Source organism: Hevea brasiliensis, chromosome 13 (genome assembly GCF_030052815.1).
Source record: "Hevea brasiliensis isolate MT/VB/25A 57/8 chromosome 13, ASM3005281v1, whole genome shotgun sequence".
In the NCBI taxonomy this organism is placed as follows: domain Eukaryota; kingdom Viridiplantae; phylum Streptophyta; class Magnoliopsida; order Malpighiales; family Euphorbiaceae; genus Hevea; species Hevea brasiliensis.
This window is the reverse complement of record NC_079505.1, coordinates 85,648,449-85,669,036: the sequence shown is the minus strand read 5'-3', so window position 1 is coordinate 85,669,036 and position 20,588 is coordinate 85,648,449. Positions and strand designations below refer to the sequence as shown.

Below are 20,588 nucleotides of genomic sequence, written 5' to 3'. Positions count from 1 at the left end.
TTATAAAATTTTTTATTAAATTTTTCTCTATTATTTAAAATTAAAAATATAAAATTTATTAAAAATAATAATTATTAATTTTGTTTAATAAAAACATAATTAATAAACTTTTATTATTATAATAATTATTGACTATTTAAATTTTAATTCTTAATATTTAATCTGATTAAAAAATACAAGCACCAAATCTATCACAAGTAACCAACTCATATTTATGCTAAAACTTTTATATTATTATTATTTAAAAATATATTAGAGATATAAATTTTTAATTGTATGAATAATTATAAAAATAATATTATTATTTATCAAATTTTAATTTATAATATTTTATTTATAATATAAATATTTAAATTACTAATTTTTAGATCATGAAAAAAATAACATATCAAGACTCGAGAGAGCTCTGCATTGAACTGTTGTCCATTAGGACCATTCTTGACTCGACTCGACCATTCACGGTTAGTTGCACGTTGAGGACCAGAGGCAGAGGAGTCTCCATAGGATGGGTATTAGACCGTCTCTGATCCCAGTTTCATTCTAGAGCAGCAGACTCAACCCTCGAGCACCTCAAGAAGAGGGTCCTGACGTGGCAGATCCTTCCAGAACCCAAGTCCCTCCACCTCTCCAATCATATAAAATTTTACAGCTCTAAATATCCAACGAGTGGCGGCGATTGCAGCAGCAATTACACATTAGCATAGCATCGGCGATGGGGATAATAAGGAGCTGTTTCTCCCTCATAGTAGGCACTGTGTGCGGGGTTTACATTGCTCAAAACTATGACGTTCCCAACATCAAGAAGCTCGCCACCTCTGGCCTCTTCATGGCCAAGCTCATTGAAGAGAAGTACCGCAAGCCCAAGAGCAAGAAAGACGACGATTAGCTCCGTAATTATCAACAGACAAAAGGTTCCCAACTTATAATTAATTAATTTTCTAGAAGGAATTATTCGATCATAATCGATTTATAATTTTGCTGTAGGAGAAAACACATACACTATCAAATTGTAGTTTTTATTTGCGAAATTTTTTATTGAATTAACTTTGTGTTGGATATCTAATCTCATCTCTGGTTGCTATTGAATTTTTGCCGTCTTTTTCATGGGAAAATGGAAATCTGCATCTGGGTTCTGATTTTTATTTGATCCATTGAATTAGTTGGATTAGGGTTTAATAAATAAAATTTTGCACTGTTAATTATCTGAATTTGTATAGAGGCGCATGAGCAGTCCGTTCTATTGCAATATCCAGGTGATTCGAGGAAAGGTGAAACGGTGAATAATTATTTAAACATATTGCGTGATTGAAAATTTTATTTTCAAGGAACGAGGCAGCCTCTTTGCTTAACTGCCTTGAAGGTTCTCACAAGAACTCTTGCTAGATAGATAGATAGATAGATGGATAGATAAGCAAAACCACCAAGTTACATGAATAAACCGGGTTACCTGCAGTGATTGTTGGAAATATACATTCTGGAAGAATGATAATTTCATTCTAAGTTCGAGTAAATTGGTTCATAGAGAATGAAAAAATGATGACTTAGGAGGGTGCCACCTCTTTCACAGCTATAAATTCTAGTACAATTGAATTTGGGATCTTGATGGACCAAGTGAAATGGGTATTAGTCTGATTTCTGCAATTAGTTTCAATCATTTGTTTATGTGTAGCCACTGCTACTTGGCAGCCAGTAATCTCTGATTATTAGGAAACTGCATTGGTTATTTATCAATTTGTTGGATTTATAGAATAGCACTTGTTTATACTTTACTGGAGCAAAAATGTTGAAGTTATGGCTTGAATTGGACTAGAGGATAAGGTGGATATCCAAGAAGTCTTGGATAACATTTTCTATACTAAAACCTAATAAAACCTCTTTTGTTCTTAACCCCAGAAGATGTGCAGCGTCTGCTTGCACAGATAAAATATGATATGAATCTTTTATCTTTTTTTTTTTTTTTTTTTTATGGACTCTAGTGACATGAAAGTTTGTTGTTTGTCATGTGAGACATGGATCTGAAGGTTGTTGATCATGTTAGTTACCATTTTATGCAATGGCTGTGTTTTTTGCTGTTTCAAAATTCTCTTAGCATATTGATGCGCAGAAGTCTAAATGCAATAAGACTGTGGAGTTGCAGTCTCACTAACAACTTATATGATTATATCTGGTGCCTACAAGTGAGAAATGTTGCTAGTTCATCTGCTACTGGTAATTTTTTTTCTTTTTCTTCTGGCTGTTCAAAGTGTGGACTGTTTATGTATGTATTGTAATTATTATATTATGGTAATAATAGTATGAACTTAACCCCAGATCCTTTGGAAGATGTAAACCCTATTTGGGGGGAATAAAAGGATTCATGTATCCATGTCCAACTATTTTGGAATTGAGGTTTAGTGTTGAATGAAAAATACTCTTGGTTGTCTTCCATGTCATAGGAGATTCATGTTTAGCTTTAAATTTTTTTCACATTCTTAGTCCAGACAATGGAGACTGCCTTAAGTATTCCATTGAGAAACTGATAGTGGGGATGGGAATAGGGAAATCAGAACATAGATGTTGGATAATATTACCATGAAGATTGCTTAATAGACAGGAATGATATTCAGTGTCTACCCATCTCTATATTTGGTTTGGTTTTGGTTATGGTTGGGAGTGTTATATGCAAGCTTGTGCTTGCAAGTGACTTCCTTGCTGCATAATAATTCGACTTTTATGCTCTTCATCCTCTAATAGTCTATTTGGCATCAAGGTTGAAAACTTCACCTTTCAGATGTTGCAGAAAACATTTTGAAATTGTTGTCTACCGATTTAGAGTTTTAATGACTAAAACATGTCATTTTTACCTAAAGAAAAAGTTGTAATGGTTCCCAATCAATATATCCAAGATGATTCTTTCCCTAACAGCAGCACCAATGGTGATCTTGATAGGTACAGAAGCTGTGTGTTTATTGCTGCATGGTAATCAGATGATGTCAGTTGGATGACTCTGTCAATTGTCATTTTTTTGAGTTTCTATAGATGATAATATGGTCATTGGTCACAAGCAGGCCTTTGAATGCACGAAAGGGGCAACTTGCTAGGGAAGCTGGCACCATTATAAGATTTACTGTCAAAATGATCAACAGTCGAAAGATCCAGAAAAGAAATAATATGATCAGATGTAGGTAGCAAGGCGGCAAACCGTCAATGAAACTCTACTTTGAGAATTTTGTGTAGCATAAGACGGCTACCATATCAACCTCACAACTTGCTGGCAGCCACCGTAATTGTGACAATGGGTATACTTCCCGCGGTTAAGTTCCTATCAAAATTTTAGTTTTGTTGTTGTGGGTCGTGTGTGGATCAAGTTCTTTGATCTGTATAGCTCAAAACTTGAAATTTGAATCCATGTTCACTACCTAAAGGGATGCAGGGAGCTTCTTCTCCAGTCGCAACTCACTGGATAGCATGTGAAACAGCGCAGTCCTTTCTCCATCCTTTTTAACTATAAACGACGTCGTAGGATCAAGGCGATGGTTGCCAAAATTGTCGTGATCCTTCCCTTACTGGGCCAGAGTGGCAAAGGGACATTTGATCTTAAAGATGGGCTCAATCATGGTCGAACTCGTCTTTATCTGAGGATGGGCTGGTTGCATTCAGCTTGAGGAAATTTTAGACTCGGATAAAAGCTCCATTTGACCTTTTGCAAAAATTTCGTGAATGTTCGATTATGATTAAGAATAAAATTGTTTAGTAAGATCACGCCTAATCTTGATTGCCAATGGCGATATTCCTTTTGGTCCTAAATGAATCTAGTGGGGTCTGACATTTTAAATGTAGAAGCAGAAACTGATAATAACTGATAGCAAAGTGGGTAAACCATTTTTTCAATCCAGCGGCTGCCATCCACACAACTAGTATCACTATCTACTTGTGGTTCTAACGCAAACTGGTAGGGTATCACTTTGATTAAAAAATTTACAATCTTGCCTATTCAAAGGCTTCTAAGCTTTAATGGAAAAATCATCTTAACACTTAAATGCCACTGTGATTTGCATTACCATTTTACATTGTTTAAAAGGATAATCCATATTCGTTTTTAAATCAAGAAAATTATTGTCAGTAATAACAGGATGAATTTAAGACCACCTAATTTTTTATTTTTCATCTGCTCAGCCTATCTCACACATGAACTTGCCTTGTCGATACACTAAAGTGGCATCTCTACTAACAGTGATAAATCATTCAAAACATGGCTGGATGCCTGTTCCCTTTTCACTGTGCTTTCAAATATTGTGTAAATATGGTCATATATTGAAGATCAACTAATAATCTTTATAGACACTCAGAATCGATTAAAGTTTATGTCCTATATTAATTTTATCAAAATTTTAATGGATGGGTATGAAAATTGCATAACACTCGTCCTATTCTAGTTTTGCTCTCAAAAGGCGAAGACTTGCCGTTCAAACTTCAAACTAACACCTCGCTCGGATTAATTAAATAAAAAATAATTTAACTAAAAATCATTTAAAAATAAATTTTTATATTTAATATGATAAAATTTAATATGAGAAATTTAATTAATTTTCATATAATTTTATATTTATTTATTTTTATTTTCTAAATAAAAAATTTATCTTTTTAAATATTATCTTGCATAAAACTTATTTTATTATATAATTTAAAATTAAGATATTTTAAAATATTTTTAATATAATAATTTTTTTTTATGTGAAGTAAGTTTATTTTATATATTATGCATGCCAAAGAAGTATAGGAGAGAGGGAAAGAGAGAGCAGAGGGATGAGTTCCATCTGATATATTTTTTTAAATATTTATTTTTAAATATCGTTTCTCAAGCTTCAAAGCACAGTTCCATCGCCTTGGTGTTTCATTTTCGGACACAGGATTCACCAGTCGTGACTCGTGAGTGATTAAATGCCAATGTGCAACCTTCTCTATCTCCATACATTTATTACTCGTTTTCCAAGGTTGTACCATACCTTAAATTTGCTCATAGAAGATGCTCATTTTCCACGCGTGGATTTAGCAAGTGTTGTTTGGCTAAATTACTAGTCTTGTTGAATAATAGTGTAGGTGTAAGCTTGATTTTTAATCAATTTTATGCCAAAATTATGATATTTGCAGCAAAAACATCTTCCTTCGTGATTTAGCTTCAAGATTTTAAGCCCATTAAAAACATAAAAAGCAAACCCATTTGCCCGTGTCATGGTAGTTCCTGGGAGAATGAATCCAAGCAATTTGCAATTCATCCTCAAAGCTTTTGTTTGTTGACCCAATTCAGTGAAAACGAAAAAACTAAGTTCACATTCAATTGTAATTCAGCAGATGCAGCTACAGATGATGTTGACACACATACACCATTCCATGCTTTGAGCGACCATCTAAAGCAATCCAAAAACAGATCAAGACTCTGAATTAACAAGTTCATTTAATAGTTAAATTGACATGAAACATTCAAAAAATGTACATACAGGCAAACATTGCATGATCAACCCCACCCTAACCCCTTGCGGTTTTCTTTTCCATCTATTCTTCATGTATAAGACTATAAAGTATGGAGAAGGTTCTAAAAATATCCCCTCCCATCTTCAACCACTATCAGAGGTTCTTTTCCTCATCATTTTAGTCACCAGAGCTCATTAACACTCTGAGAAAGTGAGAATCACACAAAAACAACACAAATATAATCCCCCATCACGCCATTATGCAACTCACACATCAAGCTGGGGAACGGCCGGTGTTCTTGATGCTGCAGATGTTTGAGGCCTTGATTCGGCAATTTTTGCAGCCACTTCAGCCATAACAAGTCTAGTCAGAAGCAGACCAGCAATTAAAGCTGCCCCCATTAGCATTGTGAAAACTGCACTCCAGCTCTTCTCAGAAATATAACCTGTCAGTAAAGGTCCAATTGCAGCCCCAACTGAGCCTGTGCCATCTATAATTGCAGTAACTGTTGCCAATGCCCTTGAGTTCCCTTTCATGGAACTGTGGGTTCCCAAGTCAGCTGAGACAGCTGTTGTTATTAGTGCATAAGGGCCATTCACAAACATGCCGGTGATAAACATAAGGGCAATATTTACAACCAAGGAAATATGTCCATAGCTTCGGTAAAAGAAAAGAGCAGGGATTGCACAGTACATGAAGCTTGCAGCCGTAATGGCTCTGGCATCTAGACGATCAGAAATGTGTCCAGCTAAGATTCCTCCAATCACCCCTCCCACATCAAACAATGTTGATAAGTTCCCAGCTGTGCCACTTGATAAGTACTTCCCATTGATAGCTGTAAGATTGGCAAACCATAGAATTCATATAAGGAAGCCTAAGGATGTATTCCATGACCTATAAGTTGATAAACACACAAATTTTGATTTTAATTATTATCATTTTTATGAATAAATATACTGAAAAAGATAACTATAAGAACAATGAATGTTGCATCTGAATGATTTGTCTAGTTGAGTTGGGTTGAGCACATAATTTCATCAAAAGCAAACAGATGAACCTCAAACTTTTCAATAAAAGGTCAATTAAAAGGTGCAGTTCTCTTGAACTGCAGGGATTAAATAACGCATAACTCTCAATTCAATCCACTTTATACTCAGACGTTAAATTTTCAACTGCAGTTAAAATTTTATGAGCTGTTCAGCATGTTCAAACACACTGCAATTCAAGCTTACCACGAAATTAAAAAGCCAGTGAATCCAAATTACCTGTGTGGCTAATGTAGAAAGGAAGCCAGTAGAGAAATGTGTAAGCCACCAATTTGGCAAAGAAAAGGCAAAGAGCAAAAGGAGCAACCCCTGGAATTTTCCATGCTTCAATGAACCCAACTGCCGTCTCCTTAACCTTGGAGTCTGATCCCAAAAGAGGCTCTGTAACTTCCTCTTCGGTTTTCTTTGGATAATGCAATTCATCTTCATTTCTGTCAATTCCAACAGATTCAGGACTAACAGGAAGTACTAGAAAAACCACCAAGCCTATAAAAGCAATAAGGAAGCCAGGCACGACAAATGACCAGCCCCATCCATAGCTCAACATTGCAGAAGCAATCAAAGACCCTGAAATGTTCCCAACAGAGGTATGAGCATTCCATATACCCATAATTAGTCCTCTCTTGCTTTTCCCAAACCAGTTTCCGACCACAGCAACCACCGAAGGCCATCCAGTTGACTGGAACAAACCAGCAATCATTTGTATTATCAAGAAGTAGTAAAAGCTATGTTCATTTGCCCAATAACCAGCACCAAACAACGAAGTAAATAAACCGGTTCCTATCATTCCTACTGTCAAAAAGATCCTTAAATCCATCCTGTCACCTATATGTCCAGAGAAATACATTGCTATGGCATATATAGAGAGAAAAGCCAGGTCAAGATCACCTAGCAAGGCTGTGCCGTCTGATCCATTAAATGGAGTCCAACCATCTCCAAGTGCCCATGAAAATCCTCTCCTTTCTTCTGGTTCACTTAAGTAAGTTATCCTCCAAGGAATGAACTTCAAACCCACCTCAGTTGATTGAGGATCAAGGGTACTCTTGACAATGCTTGTGGTTTTTCGAGCAGCATGGTAGCTAGCATATGCGAAAAATGTTATAATCAAAACAATGGCTTGGTAGGTTTTGTAGGAAAGTCTGTCTTTCTTTACGAATTCTAAGAATTGAATTCCATAGAGTTTATTTTGATTTCTCTCAGGTACTGGTTCCGATAATGGACCCATGTATGAAACCTTAACTCTGCAAGGAATAAAGCGGAATTGGAGGCTTCACCTTCCCTTCTTATTTTATACCAATTGCAACAATCTGTAAAGCACACCAGTGGAATATTTCAGATGAGATAACAGTTAAAGAAAAGCTCCAGATTCAGAACATTAATACTGCATCTTAAAACTATAAAGACTGCTGAATTAAATAAGTAATTTGTGTGTCACAAGCAAGTTTAAAATAAAAACAGAAATCAAGCAAAAAAAATCCACGGAATTATTTACTTTTCAGTTTTCACAGTAATATATGATTGATGTTGAAATAGTACCTCAAATTTGAACAAACTAAGCAGGGACAAGGTCAAATTAATAACTGGCTCTGCTAGACCACCTCAAATCTCAATCAACATCAAGCTTAATGAGATGAAATAATTAAAAAAAAAAAAAGGTCTCAATCTATCCATAAGCAGCAAAAAGCTTTCACCGTATTCCGAAATCACCAAAAATCGTCTTCAGAGTCGGGTCAAATCGAATCAGTTAAAAATAGAATTAAAGAAGAAAACACAGAGAAATTCTCAAAACCAGACAATAAATTTTTCCCAGGGAAAATCATCAATTTTACTTTTGTTTAACACGAATCGGACAAGCCATAAGCCCACTAGATCTTTAAGAGAATAAAGTTAGAGAAGTAAACAATTCATAAAAAACAGACGCAAACATCAACGAATTGACGATCAAACAGAAGCTACTTCACTGAGAAATAAACCGGAACATGAAAATCATTAAAATCTCAAGCATTCACCGCAAAACATGTTTAAAGAACAACTTTTACATTAAAAAAAAAAAAAAGCAAAACCTTTTTCAACAATCGGAGACAAACCCAAGAGTTGTTCACCAACAAATTGACTTTTTAAGAAATACCCATCACATTTGCGTATAAATGTTTATACCCCAAATAAAAACTCAATTTGAAACCAAAATGTCAATAGCAGAAATCAACTGAATACAAAAATTATAAACGTAATTGTCAACCATATATGAACATTAAACTGAAGTAACATAATTACCTCTTGGTTAGATGAACTCACTCTCACTTGGTAGCTTGTTGTCCCTTTCTCTCTCTCTAAAGCAATTACGTTCTCTCCTTCCTTTCACTCTCGTAAAGAAACTCTCTTTTCTCTCTGGTTTTTCTGTTGCTTAACGAACAAAAACTCTGCACACTTGCAGAGACAACCGAGGATTCTTAAGCTAACGTTGATAATAAATTATTCTTGTGAAATTCCATTTTTATCCATGGTTGACATTTTGATCATCCTGCAATATCAAATGACCTAAATAACCTTCACAAACTTCGCCAATGGCTCTGAAGAAACGTGCTGCTTCGGTCCTTCCTACGTAGCAACTTTTTTTTATACGATATATAATAATATATCATTGTTATCCCAAGATTTTTACAATATAAATAATTATATTAGATTATTTCTATATTTTTAAAAAATTATATTTTTATAAATAAATAAAAAAAACTCTAAAATCTACATAAAATTCAATTTACTTGCGTAGAGTTTTGCAATTTAATATGACTACATATTTAAAATTGCCCAGTCCATAATTAGTTTTGGAGAATTGGTATATTTGGTATCAATAAGACCTTAAAGAATAGCTTAAATAAAAAATAAGTACGAAAAATATATTTAGTTTTTATTTTATAAAAATCTTTTAAAAACTTGAAAAAATGAAAATTTTTATTTAAAAATTGCATGATGAATTAATTAATCTTTAATTAATCTTGAACGTTTTTATTGACAGTCTCAATATTAACATACACACACGGTACGGTTGCACCCATAAGTCAAGGTAATCAAGTATTTTTTTTTTTTCGGAAATAAGCCGTTTCAATTTTTATTGATGATCCATGACTAAGATAGTCATGTCGTTCACAGCTAAGACGCAAATGAAATGTCATGTCAACATTTAGTTTGCTTCTTGTATTGTTAACTTGTGTTATTGGCTTTGGTTTGCTCAAATGTCTACGGTGGTGACAATCATGGGTGGTGGCCTTGTTACTATTATTCAGTGTTGCTATTACTCAGTATGAGCTGCCCTTTCTGTGCAGGTGTTTTTATATGTGAGTTGTACTTTTTATCTTTATAGACTTTTAATGCACTTTTTCTTCAAGGTTTAGCCTCATTTCCTACCTGTTTTATGGCTATCCCTACCCTTCCAGGCAGGGGTATCTCTTCCTCCGTTTTGCTCGGATAACGGGTTTCCCTCCCTCTGGGTGGGGTTGTGAATAACGGTAATATGATTTTGCAGCAGATGAACCTTCTTGATGAGGGCATGTTTTGATTTGCCGACTATTGCAATTGAATTAGGCTATTGCATGCAATGTGGGTTGTGTTTCTGTTTTTATGGTTTACATGTGACGTGAAGGAGTTCGGATATTGAGTTCAATTTGTCTAGTCTCGAGAAAGGAGGAACATAGCTTCCGCTGGTGGTAGCTCGTTGGTTAAGCCGACAAAGATCAATGGCCATCTTGGAAGGCTCGAGTAAGATGTCGAAAAGTGATACTACCACGACCCTTTGCTTATGCAGGGTTGATTTGCGCTTCTCTCCTCATGGTTCTACCGTGCTTCATTATCTAACCTTGGGCCCTTCTTCAACTCTACTCTAGCTTTCTGGTTTGCTGTAGTTGCAAGCCCCTTAACATAATGGTTGGCTTTGCTCGTGCGTACTTTGATTTTTGTCTTCTCCATAAGCTATGTTAGACGGTAGACGACGTGGTCCTCTTATTTTGGTCTATCTTCCTTCTGGTGCGCCAGATTAAGATTTCATCTGAGCTTTGGGCTAAATTTGCTTTTAGTTTGGTATAGGTTGAGTTGTTTGTTAAGGCTCTTTTCTCCAGACTATGGCTTGTATTAACAGCTTTGAATCTTATGTGAATCCTCTAGTCTATATTGAACCTCAAGCCTCTTAATCTAACCTATGAATTTTATCTTCCTACAAAAAAAAATCATTGCATTTTTAACTTTTTGTTACATGTCATTTCTGATATATATTGTCTACTAAACTAGGTATATTACCATTGCCTAATTAGTCTTTGATCTCCTCCACTTGAAAACCCGCAACTCAACCACACAAGGAAGAAAAAATGGCATTCCTTCTTTCTGAATTGAAAGATGTACATGAAAACCATCTACAAAAATGGGTTCTCTTCTCTAATAAAAGTAAGTTAAACACCTTATTTTCTTCTTCACTTTCCATTTTATTGTTAATATATCCCTCTTATTTAAGCAAGAAATCCATCTTTGTTAAATAAGAATTAGAAAGAAGAATTATATTCTTACGTCTCAATCTCTCTTTCAAAACAGTTTTGCTCTGTGTTTCCATTCAAATAGAATAAATTATTGATATTTGTTCATTATTCTTGAGTTTTCTAGATCTATTGGTTGTTTGTTTGTTTCTTAGCTTTATGCATGTATTTTTTTTTTTTCCTCGAGAAGTCGATAATATTCCTCTAGAAAGTTGTGCCTTATATGGGATTTTTTTTTTTTTTAATGTAGTTTGATGAATTATGCCAACTAGTTATGGACCACTATTTGGATAAGATACTTTCTTATTATGGTTAATATTCGAAATATTTCACTGATTATCATCATATTTTTATGAAAAAAATTGGCTTGACTCGAACTTAAACCAGTTCAGTCGATTCTAATTTCATTTTATTCTATTTCAATGCCTATTTTAATCAATTTAATTTTAATTTAAACTGATTTATTTTATGTTTTTCAATTTCAATTACAAATCTCTCCACGACCAGTCTAGCACAGGGTGTGCCTAATGCTTGAACCCATCTCACAATATTTGTACTGTAATGTGAATTGAAAATGAGGAGTGAGGACCAGTGGTGAGTGGACCATCTTGCTTGTTCGTTTTTTCTTTGTTAGCGTTGCAAGCTGGTCATATGAACGTAACCGGAAGTTCACATTACCCTATTAGAGTGGTTTAATAAGCAATTTGGCACCTTTAGCTGAGACATCATTTTCATGATCATCATCTAAAGTATTTATCCGCTTGATGCTTCTCCATACGTGTACGCACAAAATCTTACAAGTCTCTACCAGCTTAGCATGAAAAAGGAAAATGCCTCGCGTATACTCCCAAGGGTCATTGAGAGGAATCTATATTCTTAATTTATATAATATGGTTAAAATCAGCTTGTAATCCGTTTTAAGTCTACCCTTTTAAGTCCGTGAGGGGTAGTTTAGAAAATTATTTAAATTGATTAATTAATTCAAAATTTTATAAAATTTCTCAAAACTCTTGCACGGAAGATTATTTATTCATAATAATAAAGATATTTAATATGCATAAGAAGCGACAGATTATCTCACATCAAAGGCATTAGCAATAAGGGATGAGAAATACGTTCCACAACTCGCGAACTTGAAGGCACATGGGTGCTCCCTAATCCATGAGCCCTTGCTTGATCCGTCGATTCACTGGAGATCTCCGTCACCTAACCCCACTAGCGTTAGTTGAGGGCCCATAATTGAAGAAGGGCAAATTGGTGACAAAGACACAAAATTCACCGCTTGCACCACTGTGGCACTACCCTAACTTCGCAATCTAAAGGGGGATATTATCGTAATTTCGGAGTCTGTCTCCATTTAAATTTTAATTATTAAAAGCCTCCGCGAAAGGGGGGAGCGAAAGCATATTCGCATATCCAAAAAGAATGATACTTACGCACATCGTATATGCTCCTGCGATGCGAAAATCTCAGCCGGTAATCAGGAGTAAACACTAATACAATAAAAAAAATGGGGCGCCCGCAATGCCACGTTGATGTACGGATGAGGTGACATGGCAATGTATTCGGGATGGTATTCGGGATGGGCCATGATGTTGATGGGTACACGTGGCAGTGGATATCATGGTTCTCTAGAGAATGGTTGTCAGTTTCAAAACCCATAGGATGAAATTGAATCTGCGAAAGCGCATAGAAATTACCCTTTCTGGCGTGTTGGTGTGCAGTGTCTGGGTGGACTGATGGCACTTGTTTTATTTAATTGATTATTGGAGGAGGGAGGTATTGTGTCTATCGACATTGGAGGTATTATTGTAGCTTTTGGTCACTAGTTTAAAGGTTGTCTAATTATGCATTGAATACTTTACTGATTGTGATGTCAAATTATACAATTCGCTGACAGCAATATCTTTTATACTGTGCTTCCAATTATTTTAAATTATAATAATGCCTTTATTATTTATTTTCATTTTTTAATTACATTATATATATATATATATATATTGCTCCAAGGAGTTGAGGTTTGAAAGTAATGCAAATGGAGGTTTTCAAATAATGGAACTTGATGTGACATGAGAGAGTATTTTTTTTTTCCATTTAAGTTATATTATTTTCATAAAATATTGTGCTGTCTTTATTTTATCATCAGGTCTATATATATATATAATTTTATTTTAAAATATAAAATATTTAGAATTTAAAAAATAAAATATACATTTAATTTTAATTTTAAATTTTCTTTAATTATTAATGTGTATAAAATATTTAAAATTAAAACTATTAAATTTTTATTTTTTAAAAATTTTTTAGCTAAATAATTGATTGATAAAAAGATATAAAATTTGAGTCTCATCAATAATTTATTTTCAAATAATTCACTTTTACGATAATAGAAAATATGATTATTTTTCGTGATGTAATTCATTAGTTATTAGTCAATCAATTTAGCCTCCATTATATTTATAAATATTTATTTTTTTAAGTAAAATTAATTTTATCTCATAATACCTAAATGAATTTTTATATATATACATACTACTTGATATAATTAGAAAAATATTAATTTAAAATTTTAATTTACTATCACGCAACACGCTAGTAAATATAGTGTATTTTAAAAGCCAATACTATTGCATTTGCTGAAAAATGATATTGATAAATTTATTACTGCTTAGTTTTTTTAGGAATTTAGATTTTTTTTTTAGGAGAATATAGGAATTTAGATATCTTGGTTTGCACGTGTATTAAAATTAATATGCATACGTATTATTTTTATATTTTTAGATTAGCCAGTTCAATTAAGTATTATTAATATATTTAATAAGACTACAAATAATAGAAAAAATATTCATGTGCTCAATATTAAAATCACTGCAATAATTCAATAATAATAATAATAATAGTAACAACAATTAAACAAAGATATGATAAAAACATTAATTATAAATTAGTTTTGAAAAATTTTTAAAAAATACATTTAACTTGCTTGTATGAAAAAACAAGCTTCATGCATGTTTTTAATATAGTTTATAATAAAAATTATATGTACTCTTCTAGTCATAGCATTTAATTAAAAACTTAAAATATTTTTAATTAAAGCGGAAAAATGCAATTAAAAGAAATATTATATTTTAAATATATTAATTTAAAATATTTTTTATTTTAAATTTAATATGTATTAATTATAAAAATTTTATAATTATTTTTTTAACAGTATTCAATAAAAAAGATTTGGACTTCCAAGTGAAACCCATTTCTAAATCTCAGAGAGAACATGGCTTGGGCTAGGCTGAACCAAAAACTTAATAGCTTTTGGGTTGGGTTTCGTCCAATTATATATGGCCCATCACAGATGGTTGTGGGTTGGGTTCTCATTCCCACTTTGCGCAATAGAGCATTGTTACAATGTCCTCATGGTCCTTCAAGCAGCCCATTAAATTCTTCTGCACCAAACATATTTATAAAACCATTAAAAGAGATGACCCGCAAAAAATATGGTCTCTCAATGATTTTTTTTTTTTTTAATCTATCGATGTCTTCTGATCTTTGTCAACATAAAATTTAACGTGATTCAACGTAAATCTATTTTATCAATAAATTTATTAATTAAAAGAAATAATTATAATTGTTATTTATTTTGTGCACCCTTATCACTTGTATCTATTATCCTTTAATATAGGCCACCAAAATAAAGTTTTACAATAAATTATTGGATATACCTTTATGTTTATAGTATTTCACTCACAAAGCACATGGGAACAACCTTTCTAAATCAAGGAATTAATTAATTTTTATTTTTGTAGGAAACACTATCTTTTAATATTACGTATTTTAGAATTTTCAAATTTTCAAGTCCAACATGATACATTGGACTTCAATCAAGTCTCAATTTAAAAAAATTATATCATACTACAGTGATTCAATGTAGACAAATCTACATAAAATGGTAAGTAAATAAATAAATTACACTTAAGTAAAAATAGTTACTAAATTTTGAAAAAAAAAAAACTATTCAATAGTTACTGGCTAATTATTAGATGCACCGAGGACACTAAAAAATAGTGTTTCATCTCTCACAGAAAAGTGGATCATTTCTATAATATAGAGAGTGAGTTCCACATAATTGTGAGAGATGGTACATGTGTATCAGATGCAATAATAATTTCTTATAATTACTTAATTGTTATAATTTTAAAGGGCCCTTATATATATATATATATATATATATATATATATATATATGTTCAGTTACGTAAAATATCTTACATAATCATTGTTACACTATAATTACTCCCCAATTTGGGACCTAATTTCCTTTTTCTAATCTTTTTCGGTTTTGACAGGATTCATACGCTTTTCTTTTTTTAATTTCATTCTTCCTAATTAAAATCTAATCAAATCTTTCTAATTTAATTTAATTTAATTTCCAATATAATTTCCAACTCCTAATTCTATTTGCCTTGGAATTCCAACAAATTATTAAACATGCCTACACGATTTCTGTTCTTAGAAATCCAATTCCTAAAGAAATTAAGCTGTCTTTACACATGCAATGATATACACACCATGCAACCGTCTCAAAAACCAAAGAGTTCATGCGCATCGTTCTACTTATCTTTCCAATTATTGTATCTTGGGATTGTTTTGTGGAGTAACTTGATCTGAGTTCTCGCCGTGCTGTGCGAGGAATCATAAAATTGTTGGCTTTAACATAGACCCAAGCCCCTTTCTCTCCTCTCTCTCCCTCAGTTTTATTGGATGGTTATCAATGGTTGGATCAAGCATAATGAAAAAAGAAAGCAAAGGTAAACTTCAGGGTTGTTCAAAAACGAAAAAGAGCAGAAGCCGAGACAAGAACCATAAAGTTCCCAACATTCTGGCACTTCCAAACGAGTTGGTCACGGAAATTCTAGCTCTTGTTGCCTCTTCCTCATCAATTGATTTATTCAGTGCCAAGTTAAGGTGTGTATGTATATATCATTCCTTCTTTTCAATTTGCAGTGCTATGTATTAAATTAAGTTTTCGTTTACGTTTACGTTTGCAGCTGTAAGGATATTTTCCAAGCAACTGAAGACAAGTATATATATAGGCAAGTATCACTTGAAAGATTTCCTCCTGTTCCTTGGTTTATAAGCAAACAGGCTTCTTCCTTCTTAGATAGATGCAAAGAGAATGGGAACCCGGAGGCCTTGTTTAGGCAAGGAGTGGTATGCAATTATACATGTTTCTTTACCTATTAAAATATTAGCTTTGCTAAGTTCATTTATTGGCATGGAATAAATTTCAGGTGGAATGCTTCAGTCAAATCAAATTGGAATCAGGGCTAAGGTGTCTGAAGAGAGCTGCAAGCTCAGGACATCATAGAGCTTCATACATTCTTGGTGTTATTTTACTGTGCAGCGAAAACAAGTACGAACAAGAAGGCATGAAATTGATTGATGATGTTAAAAGGAACAAGAAAATAGGAGAATGTCGCCAGAAGTTGAAAGATATTATATGGAACATCTGGTTGAAAAATAAATTTATTTTAGAAGCAAAACCGAACGGTTGTCCCCTGTCACATCTGCACAGGAAAAGGGAAGGCTGGCCTAGCTTTAATGTGGATGATGATGATGATATCAGCTGCCGAGAATGTAGTTGTCATCGTGAGGTTATTTTCGTTTGTAACCTCCTGAAAGGTGCTTAGCTTAGTTTTTTTTTTTTTTTTTCTTTTTGTAGCCTCCTCAAAGGTGTTTGGATTGTTTTTTTTTTTTTCTTTTTCACTCTTTTTATACACATTAAGAATAAACGGTAATTATATGTTGTAATTACCCAGCCAACAGAGAAGTGATAGAACTCACCGCTTCGCCTCATCACACCTACGATGGCTGACTTTTCAATAAGCAGCCATTGTAGAAGCAAAACGCAATACGAACGACTGTTCTCGAAGGTACACAGATCAGCTGTTTCTCAAAAGAGTCCGAAATCAACAAAGCCAATTGCGAATACGCAGCCATTAGGTATGCGCTAATATTTTTGTTTTGATTTATTTACTGATTGGAAAGATTATACTTTGGAAGAATTATTAAATATACACAATACACATATACCTTCTCAAATTTACCTTTCATATAATAAAAAAATTTCACTTTCTACACGGGTGCACCAATCAATTAGCCTACACTTTGTGCATTTTTCTTATTGACCAATTTGAAAACACAATTACATGCCGCTACAACTTCAGTATTATAAGTTAAACGATAACGGGGATTCGCACAATGCTACACGGAGGACGCAGGATGCAGCGGAAATTATGCTTCAAAAGACATGAATTCATATCAAATGGACTAAAAAAAATATATTAGAGAAAAGAGATTTTTCCTTTTTTTTTTTTCTTTTTCCAGTTACATTACTCTTAATCGGATAACATTACCATTTGCAACTGTACTACAGTTCAAAGTACTATTAATTATTCTCAAAACAGTCAATACTCTGCACAACTCAAGCCCATACAGACACTCTAGAGGAGTCTTACTCGACCTTGACATGGAATACGTCAGCCCTCTCCTCCTCCTTCACCTTGGGCACAACAACCTTCAACACACCATTCTTCATCTCAGCCTTGATCTGATCAGTTCTGTAGATTTTCTCTGGCAGATCAATCCTACTGGTGTACCTCCTGCCGCTATCTTCCTCATCCGATTCGTTCGCTCCCTCGCCTTTGATAACGAGAGTGTTCTGTTCCAAAGAGACCTTCACATCCTCCCTGTCGAGCCCAGGCATGTCAATGCGGAAATTAAGAGCGTCATCGGTCTCACGAACGTCCCAGCCTCTGCGTGGTCCAGCTCCGAAGCCTCGGGAGGTAGAGAGGAAAGGGTTGTCCATGAATTGGTCCATCATGTTTAGTACCTGGCTCAGGCTGCGACTTGGCCATAATGGATCCACCACGTCTGGCATACATCATAAAACGTAAATAAAAACATTAACTTACGCCCAACTATGGCCTCCTATGAGTATGATCACGGAATTAAAGTCTCCTAATAAAAGCTTAGGAAAATGAGAGGGTTAAACTTAAGTAAGCTTAGTTAACATGGTATTAGCCTATTAGTACTCTGTTTGGCTGGAGAGAAAGCTGAAGAAAAAAAGTTGTTCGAAACTTCATGATAATGCTTTTAATTTTTTTATTCTGTGCGTGGAAAAACGAAAGGCTAGAAAGAAAAGCAAACACGCTCAAATAACATGAGAAGGGCCGAAAAAACGACTACCTGAGAAGAAATCATCTCGACTGCGGGACAGGTTGCGACCAGAGCGGCGATCAACTTCAATGCCACGTTCGTCTTCATCATCGTCAAACCGGCGAACAGCGTCGGTGTTGAAGAGTCGAGAAGCTGATGCTGACGGTCGAATAAAGCGCAGATAGGTAGGGACAAGGTTTGAAGAAACGAGCCTCTTAAGAGCCAGTGAGGAAGCCATTGCTTGGAGAATGGTAAATAGAAGCACAGAGCACTGATCTTCTCGTAGAGACGGTGAACTCGGTTGGAGAAGAAAGACGAGAGAGGCTCTTTTTCATATACTGGAGATAGGAAGGTACTAGACTGGACTGGATTGGGGAGAAAGAAAGAAGATTCTGGAAACATGTTTTTGTCATTCGATGGTTCTCGAAAGACAGCTCATCGAGCAGATATTTCATCATTTCTCCTGTTAACAAACACGACCCTGTTCCCATGGGCTATGCTCGTTTTGTTTGAAAATATTAAAACACAAAATAAAAATTATTTGTGAAATATATATATATATATATATATATATAAAACGTTAATCTTAAAAATAATTTTATAAGAATATTCTATTTAATTTAATGAGAATATTTAAAAAATATCATGTCTCATAATTTTTTTTATTTTGTGTCATTGTTTAAAAATTACTTTATCATAATAAATAGTAATTTTTACCATACATTTTGAAATTTTAATTATTAAAATAATCATTTAAAATTATTTTTACACCTTTTAAAAATTTTTAAATTTTCGCTCATCCTGATATGTCTAAAAATTAACAATTTTTTAACTAAATTTTTATTTAATGAAAAAATGATTGAATTAATTTTTGAAAATTTAATATATATTTAAATAATTATTTTAAATATACACGGTAACATTTTTTATTTTTAATTTTATATTTTATTATATAAAATTAACTTATTATATCATTTGAATTCATATCATAAAATGTGATGAAAATCTTACGCTGATTGTCACATATCGCAAATCTCCTTTTTTATCCGGATTTGGAATCGGTTAAACACAAACTACTTGATCGAAGTTAAAAAAAATTTAACTTATTATATTAAATATTAATTTTTATCTAAATGATTTTAAATTTTAAATATTAAAATTTTATTTCATACAAAAAAGTGAACAATTTTATAAAAAATTTTAAATTCTTAAATTTCTATTCATTATAATATTTCTAAGATTAATTATTTTTAATTAATTTTTTTACTAAATTTGAAAATAGTGAACTATATTTAAAAAAAAAAGTATATATATATATATATTCACTAAAATTATTTATAGAATTTAAGTATTTATTTTTAAAAATATTCCTTATTATATTTAAAATATAATGATTTTAATAGTAATATTTAAAAAATTATCACATTACATGTGTAACTTTTCTCTACATTATTTATTATTTTATTGATATATATACAAAAATTAATTAACTAATTTATTTATTAACACTTAAAATAAAATTATAATTAATTAAAAACTTTATTATTAACATTTTATAATAAGATTATGAAAATATAAAATATAAAAAATATATACTAAATTATATTATTAAAATAAAAAATAATTGCACGAAACAATTAGTAATTAAGTAGATCAAAGCAGAAAAATAAAGACAAATACGACATGTCGTTTGTACTTTGTGGGAATGATAAAGATAAAGCACATGTAAAAGGGAGATGGCCAGTTTAATTAGAAATACCCGATGCACACTGCATAGGATATTAAAATCATGAATTCGCGTTAAGTTAAAAAGTTTTTTTTTTCCCTAAAAATATAAAATTCATTAATATAATAAGGCCCAGGCCATTATTAATAAGAGATCCAGCTAGATGCAGCAATTAACTAGCTAAACTAAATACTAAAGTACACATAAAATTCAAGCTAATAAATGAAGGCCTGGAGAAAATGGACCCTAATAAGGCTAACCCCAGCTACAATCCACCAAGAGCCAAAGGCCCACACTAAACCTGGAAATTTGGGCTTGACCCGAAAGCGGCAGAAACCTGGTTGCAAAGGGGGTGTTGCTGACTCTCCCAACCATAAGTTAAACAAGACTTTCCGAGCAACAAAGAAAACAGTTGAAGCAAAAGGTTGTTCATCACACCGAAAAACCTACACACTGAACTCCAATGAACGCCACCCTAAACGAAGACAAGTCTGATAGAACCCAAAGATCTCCACGGCCGCCCAAACCCTTCTAACATTTTACATATTAGTTGTTTTCGACAACCTTAGGGCTACTTCACACATCAACTTAAAACTTGTTATTTTTAATTTGTAGTTATAAATGTGAATATAA

General features: G+C 33.0%; 4 protein-coding genes and 1 long non-coding RNA gene across 16 annotated transcripts; 3 read left to right on the top strand and 2 right to left on the bottom strand.

Moving 5' to 3' along the window:
• The first annotated feature begins 405 nt into the window (after positions 1–405).
• LOC110669613 (uncharacterized) lies at positions 406–3,736 on the top strand. Of its 10 annotated transcripts, none has more exons than XR_009142662.1 (4): positions 407–911; positions 2,105–2,208; positions 2,935–2,958; positions 3,048–3,736. XR_009142662.1 is itself a non-coding variant. In XM_021831334.2 (2 exons), exon 1 carries the CDS (start codon positions 713–715, stop codon positions 884–886), a length of 174 nt encoding a protein of 57 aa, XP_021687026.2. In that variant the 5' UTR covers positions 406–712; the 3' UTR covers positions 887–911; positions 3,048–3,736. The 10 variants fall into 10 exon arrangements, 2 of the variants coding, with proteins under 2 accessions (XP_021687026.2, XP_057988649.1); XR_002497736.2 differs by having other exon boundaries at positions 2,929–2,958; XR_009142663.1 differs by having other exon boundaries at positions 2,929–3,278; positions 3,405–3,736.
• A 1,652-nt stretch (positions 3,737–5,388) lies between these two features.
• LOC110665636 (putative glycerol-3-phosphate transporter 1) lies at positions 5,389–8,944 on the bottom strand. Of its 2 annotated transcripts, none has more exons than XM_021825847.2 (3): positions 8,772–8,944; positions 6,717–7,804; positions 5,389–6,286 (listed from the first exon to the last, which is right to left on the bottom strand). In XM_021825847.2, the coding sequence occupies exons 2-3, from the start codon at positions 7,720–7,722 to the stop codon at positions 5,718–5,720; spliced, it is 1,575 nt and encodes a 524-aa protein (XP_021681539.2). In that variant the 5' UTR covers positions 7,723–7,804; positions 8,772–8,944; the 3' UTR covers positions 5,389–5,717. The 2 variants fall into 2 exon arrangements, with proteins under 2 accessions (XP_021681539.2, XP_057988648.1); XM_058132665.1 differs by lacking the exon at positions 8,772–8,944 and adding an exon at positions 8,034–8,639.
• Positions 8,945–9,596: 652 nt separating this feature from the next.
• LOC110665644 (uncharacterized) lies at positions 9,597–10,672 on the top strand. The gene is made up of 2 exons (XR_002496947.2): positions 9,597–9,832; positions 9,932–10,672. It is a non-coding gene; the product is annotated as an uncharacterized LOC110665644 (long non-coding RNA).
• Positions 10,673–15,782: 5,110 nt separating this feature from the next.
• LOC110669573 (putative F-box protein At1g67623) lies at positions 15,783–16,701 on the top strand. The gene is made up of 3 exons (XM_021831284.2): positions 15,783–15,976; positions 16,060–16,222; positions 16,303–16,701. Exons 1-3 carry the CDS (start codon positions 15,783–15,785, stop codon positions 16,699–16,701), a joined length of 756 nt encoding a protein of 251 aa, XP_021686976.2.
• Positions 16,702–17,355: 654 nt separating this feature from the next.
• On the bottom strand, positions 17,356–18,647 carry LOC110669631 (23.6 kDa heat shock protein, mitochondrial). Of its 2 annotated transcripts, none has more exons than XM_021831354.2 (2): positions 18,260–18,647; positions 17,356–17,944 (listed from the first exon to the last, which is right to left on the bottom strand). In XM_021831354.2, the coding sequence occupies exons 1-2, from the start codon at positions 18,465–18,467 to the stop codon at positions 17,526–17,528; spliced, it is 627 nt and encodes a 208-aa protein (XP_021687046.2). In that variant the 5' UTR covers positions 18,468–18,647; the 3' UTR covers positions 17,356–17,525. The 2 variants fall into 2 exon arrangements, with proteins under 2 accessions (XP_021687046.2, XP_021687045.2); XM_021831353.2 differs by having other exon boundaries at positions 18,257–18,577.
• Positions 18,648–20,588: the final 1,941 nt, after the last annotated feature.

Excerpts from the sequence above, each read along its gene's own strand:
- LOC110669613 (XM_021831334.2), top strand. The coding sequence starts at position 713 with ATGGGGATAATAAGGAGCTGTTTCTCCCTCATAGTAGGCACTGTGTGC.
- LOC110665636 (XM_021825847.2), bottom strand. The coding sequence starts at position 7,722 with ATGGGTCCATTATCGGAACCAGTACCTGAGAGAAATCAAAATAAACTC. Across the intron at positions 6,287-6,716 it reads TTTCTACATTAGCCACACAG|CTATCAATGGGAAGTACTTA; the intron begins GTAATTTGGATT and ends CCAATCTTACAG.
- LOC110669573 (XM_021831284.2), top strand. The coding sequence starts at position 15,783 with ATGGTTGGATCAAGCATAATGAAAAAAGAAAGCAAAGGTAAACTTCAG. Across the intron at positions 15,977-16,059 it reads TTATTCAGTGCCAAGTTAAG|CTGTAAGGATATTTTCCAAG; the intron begins GTGTGTATGTAT and ends TTACGTTTGCAG. Across the intron at positions 16,223-16,302 it reads CCTTGTTTAGGCAAGGAGTG|GTGGAATGCTTCAGTCAAAT; the intron begins GTATGCAATTAT and ends AATAAATTTCAG.
- LOC110669631 (XM_021831353.2), bottom strand. The coding sequence starts at position 18,467 with ATGGCTTCCTCACTGGCTCTTAAGAGGCTCGTTTCTTCAAACCTTGTC. Across the intron at positions 17,945-18,256 it reads AGATGATTTCTTCTCAGGTA|ACGTGGTGGATCCATTATGG; the intron begins GTCGTTTTTTCG and ends GATGTATGCCAG.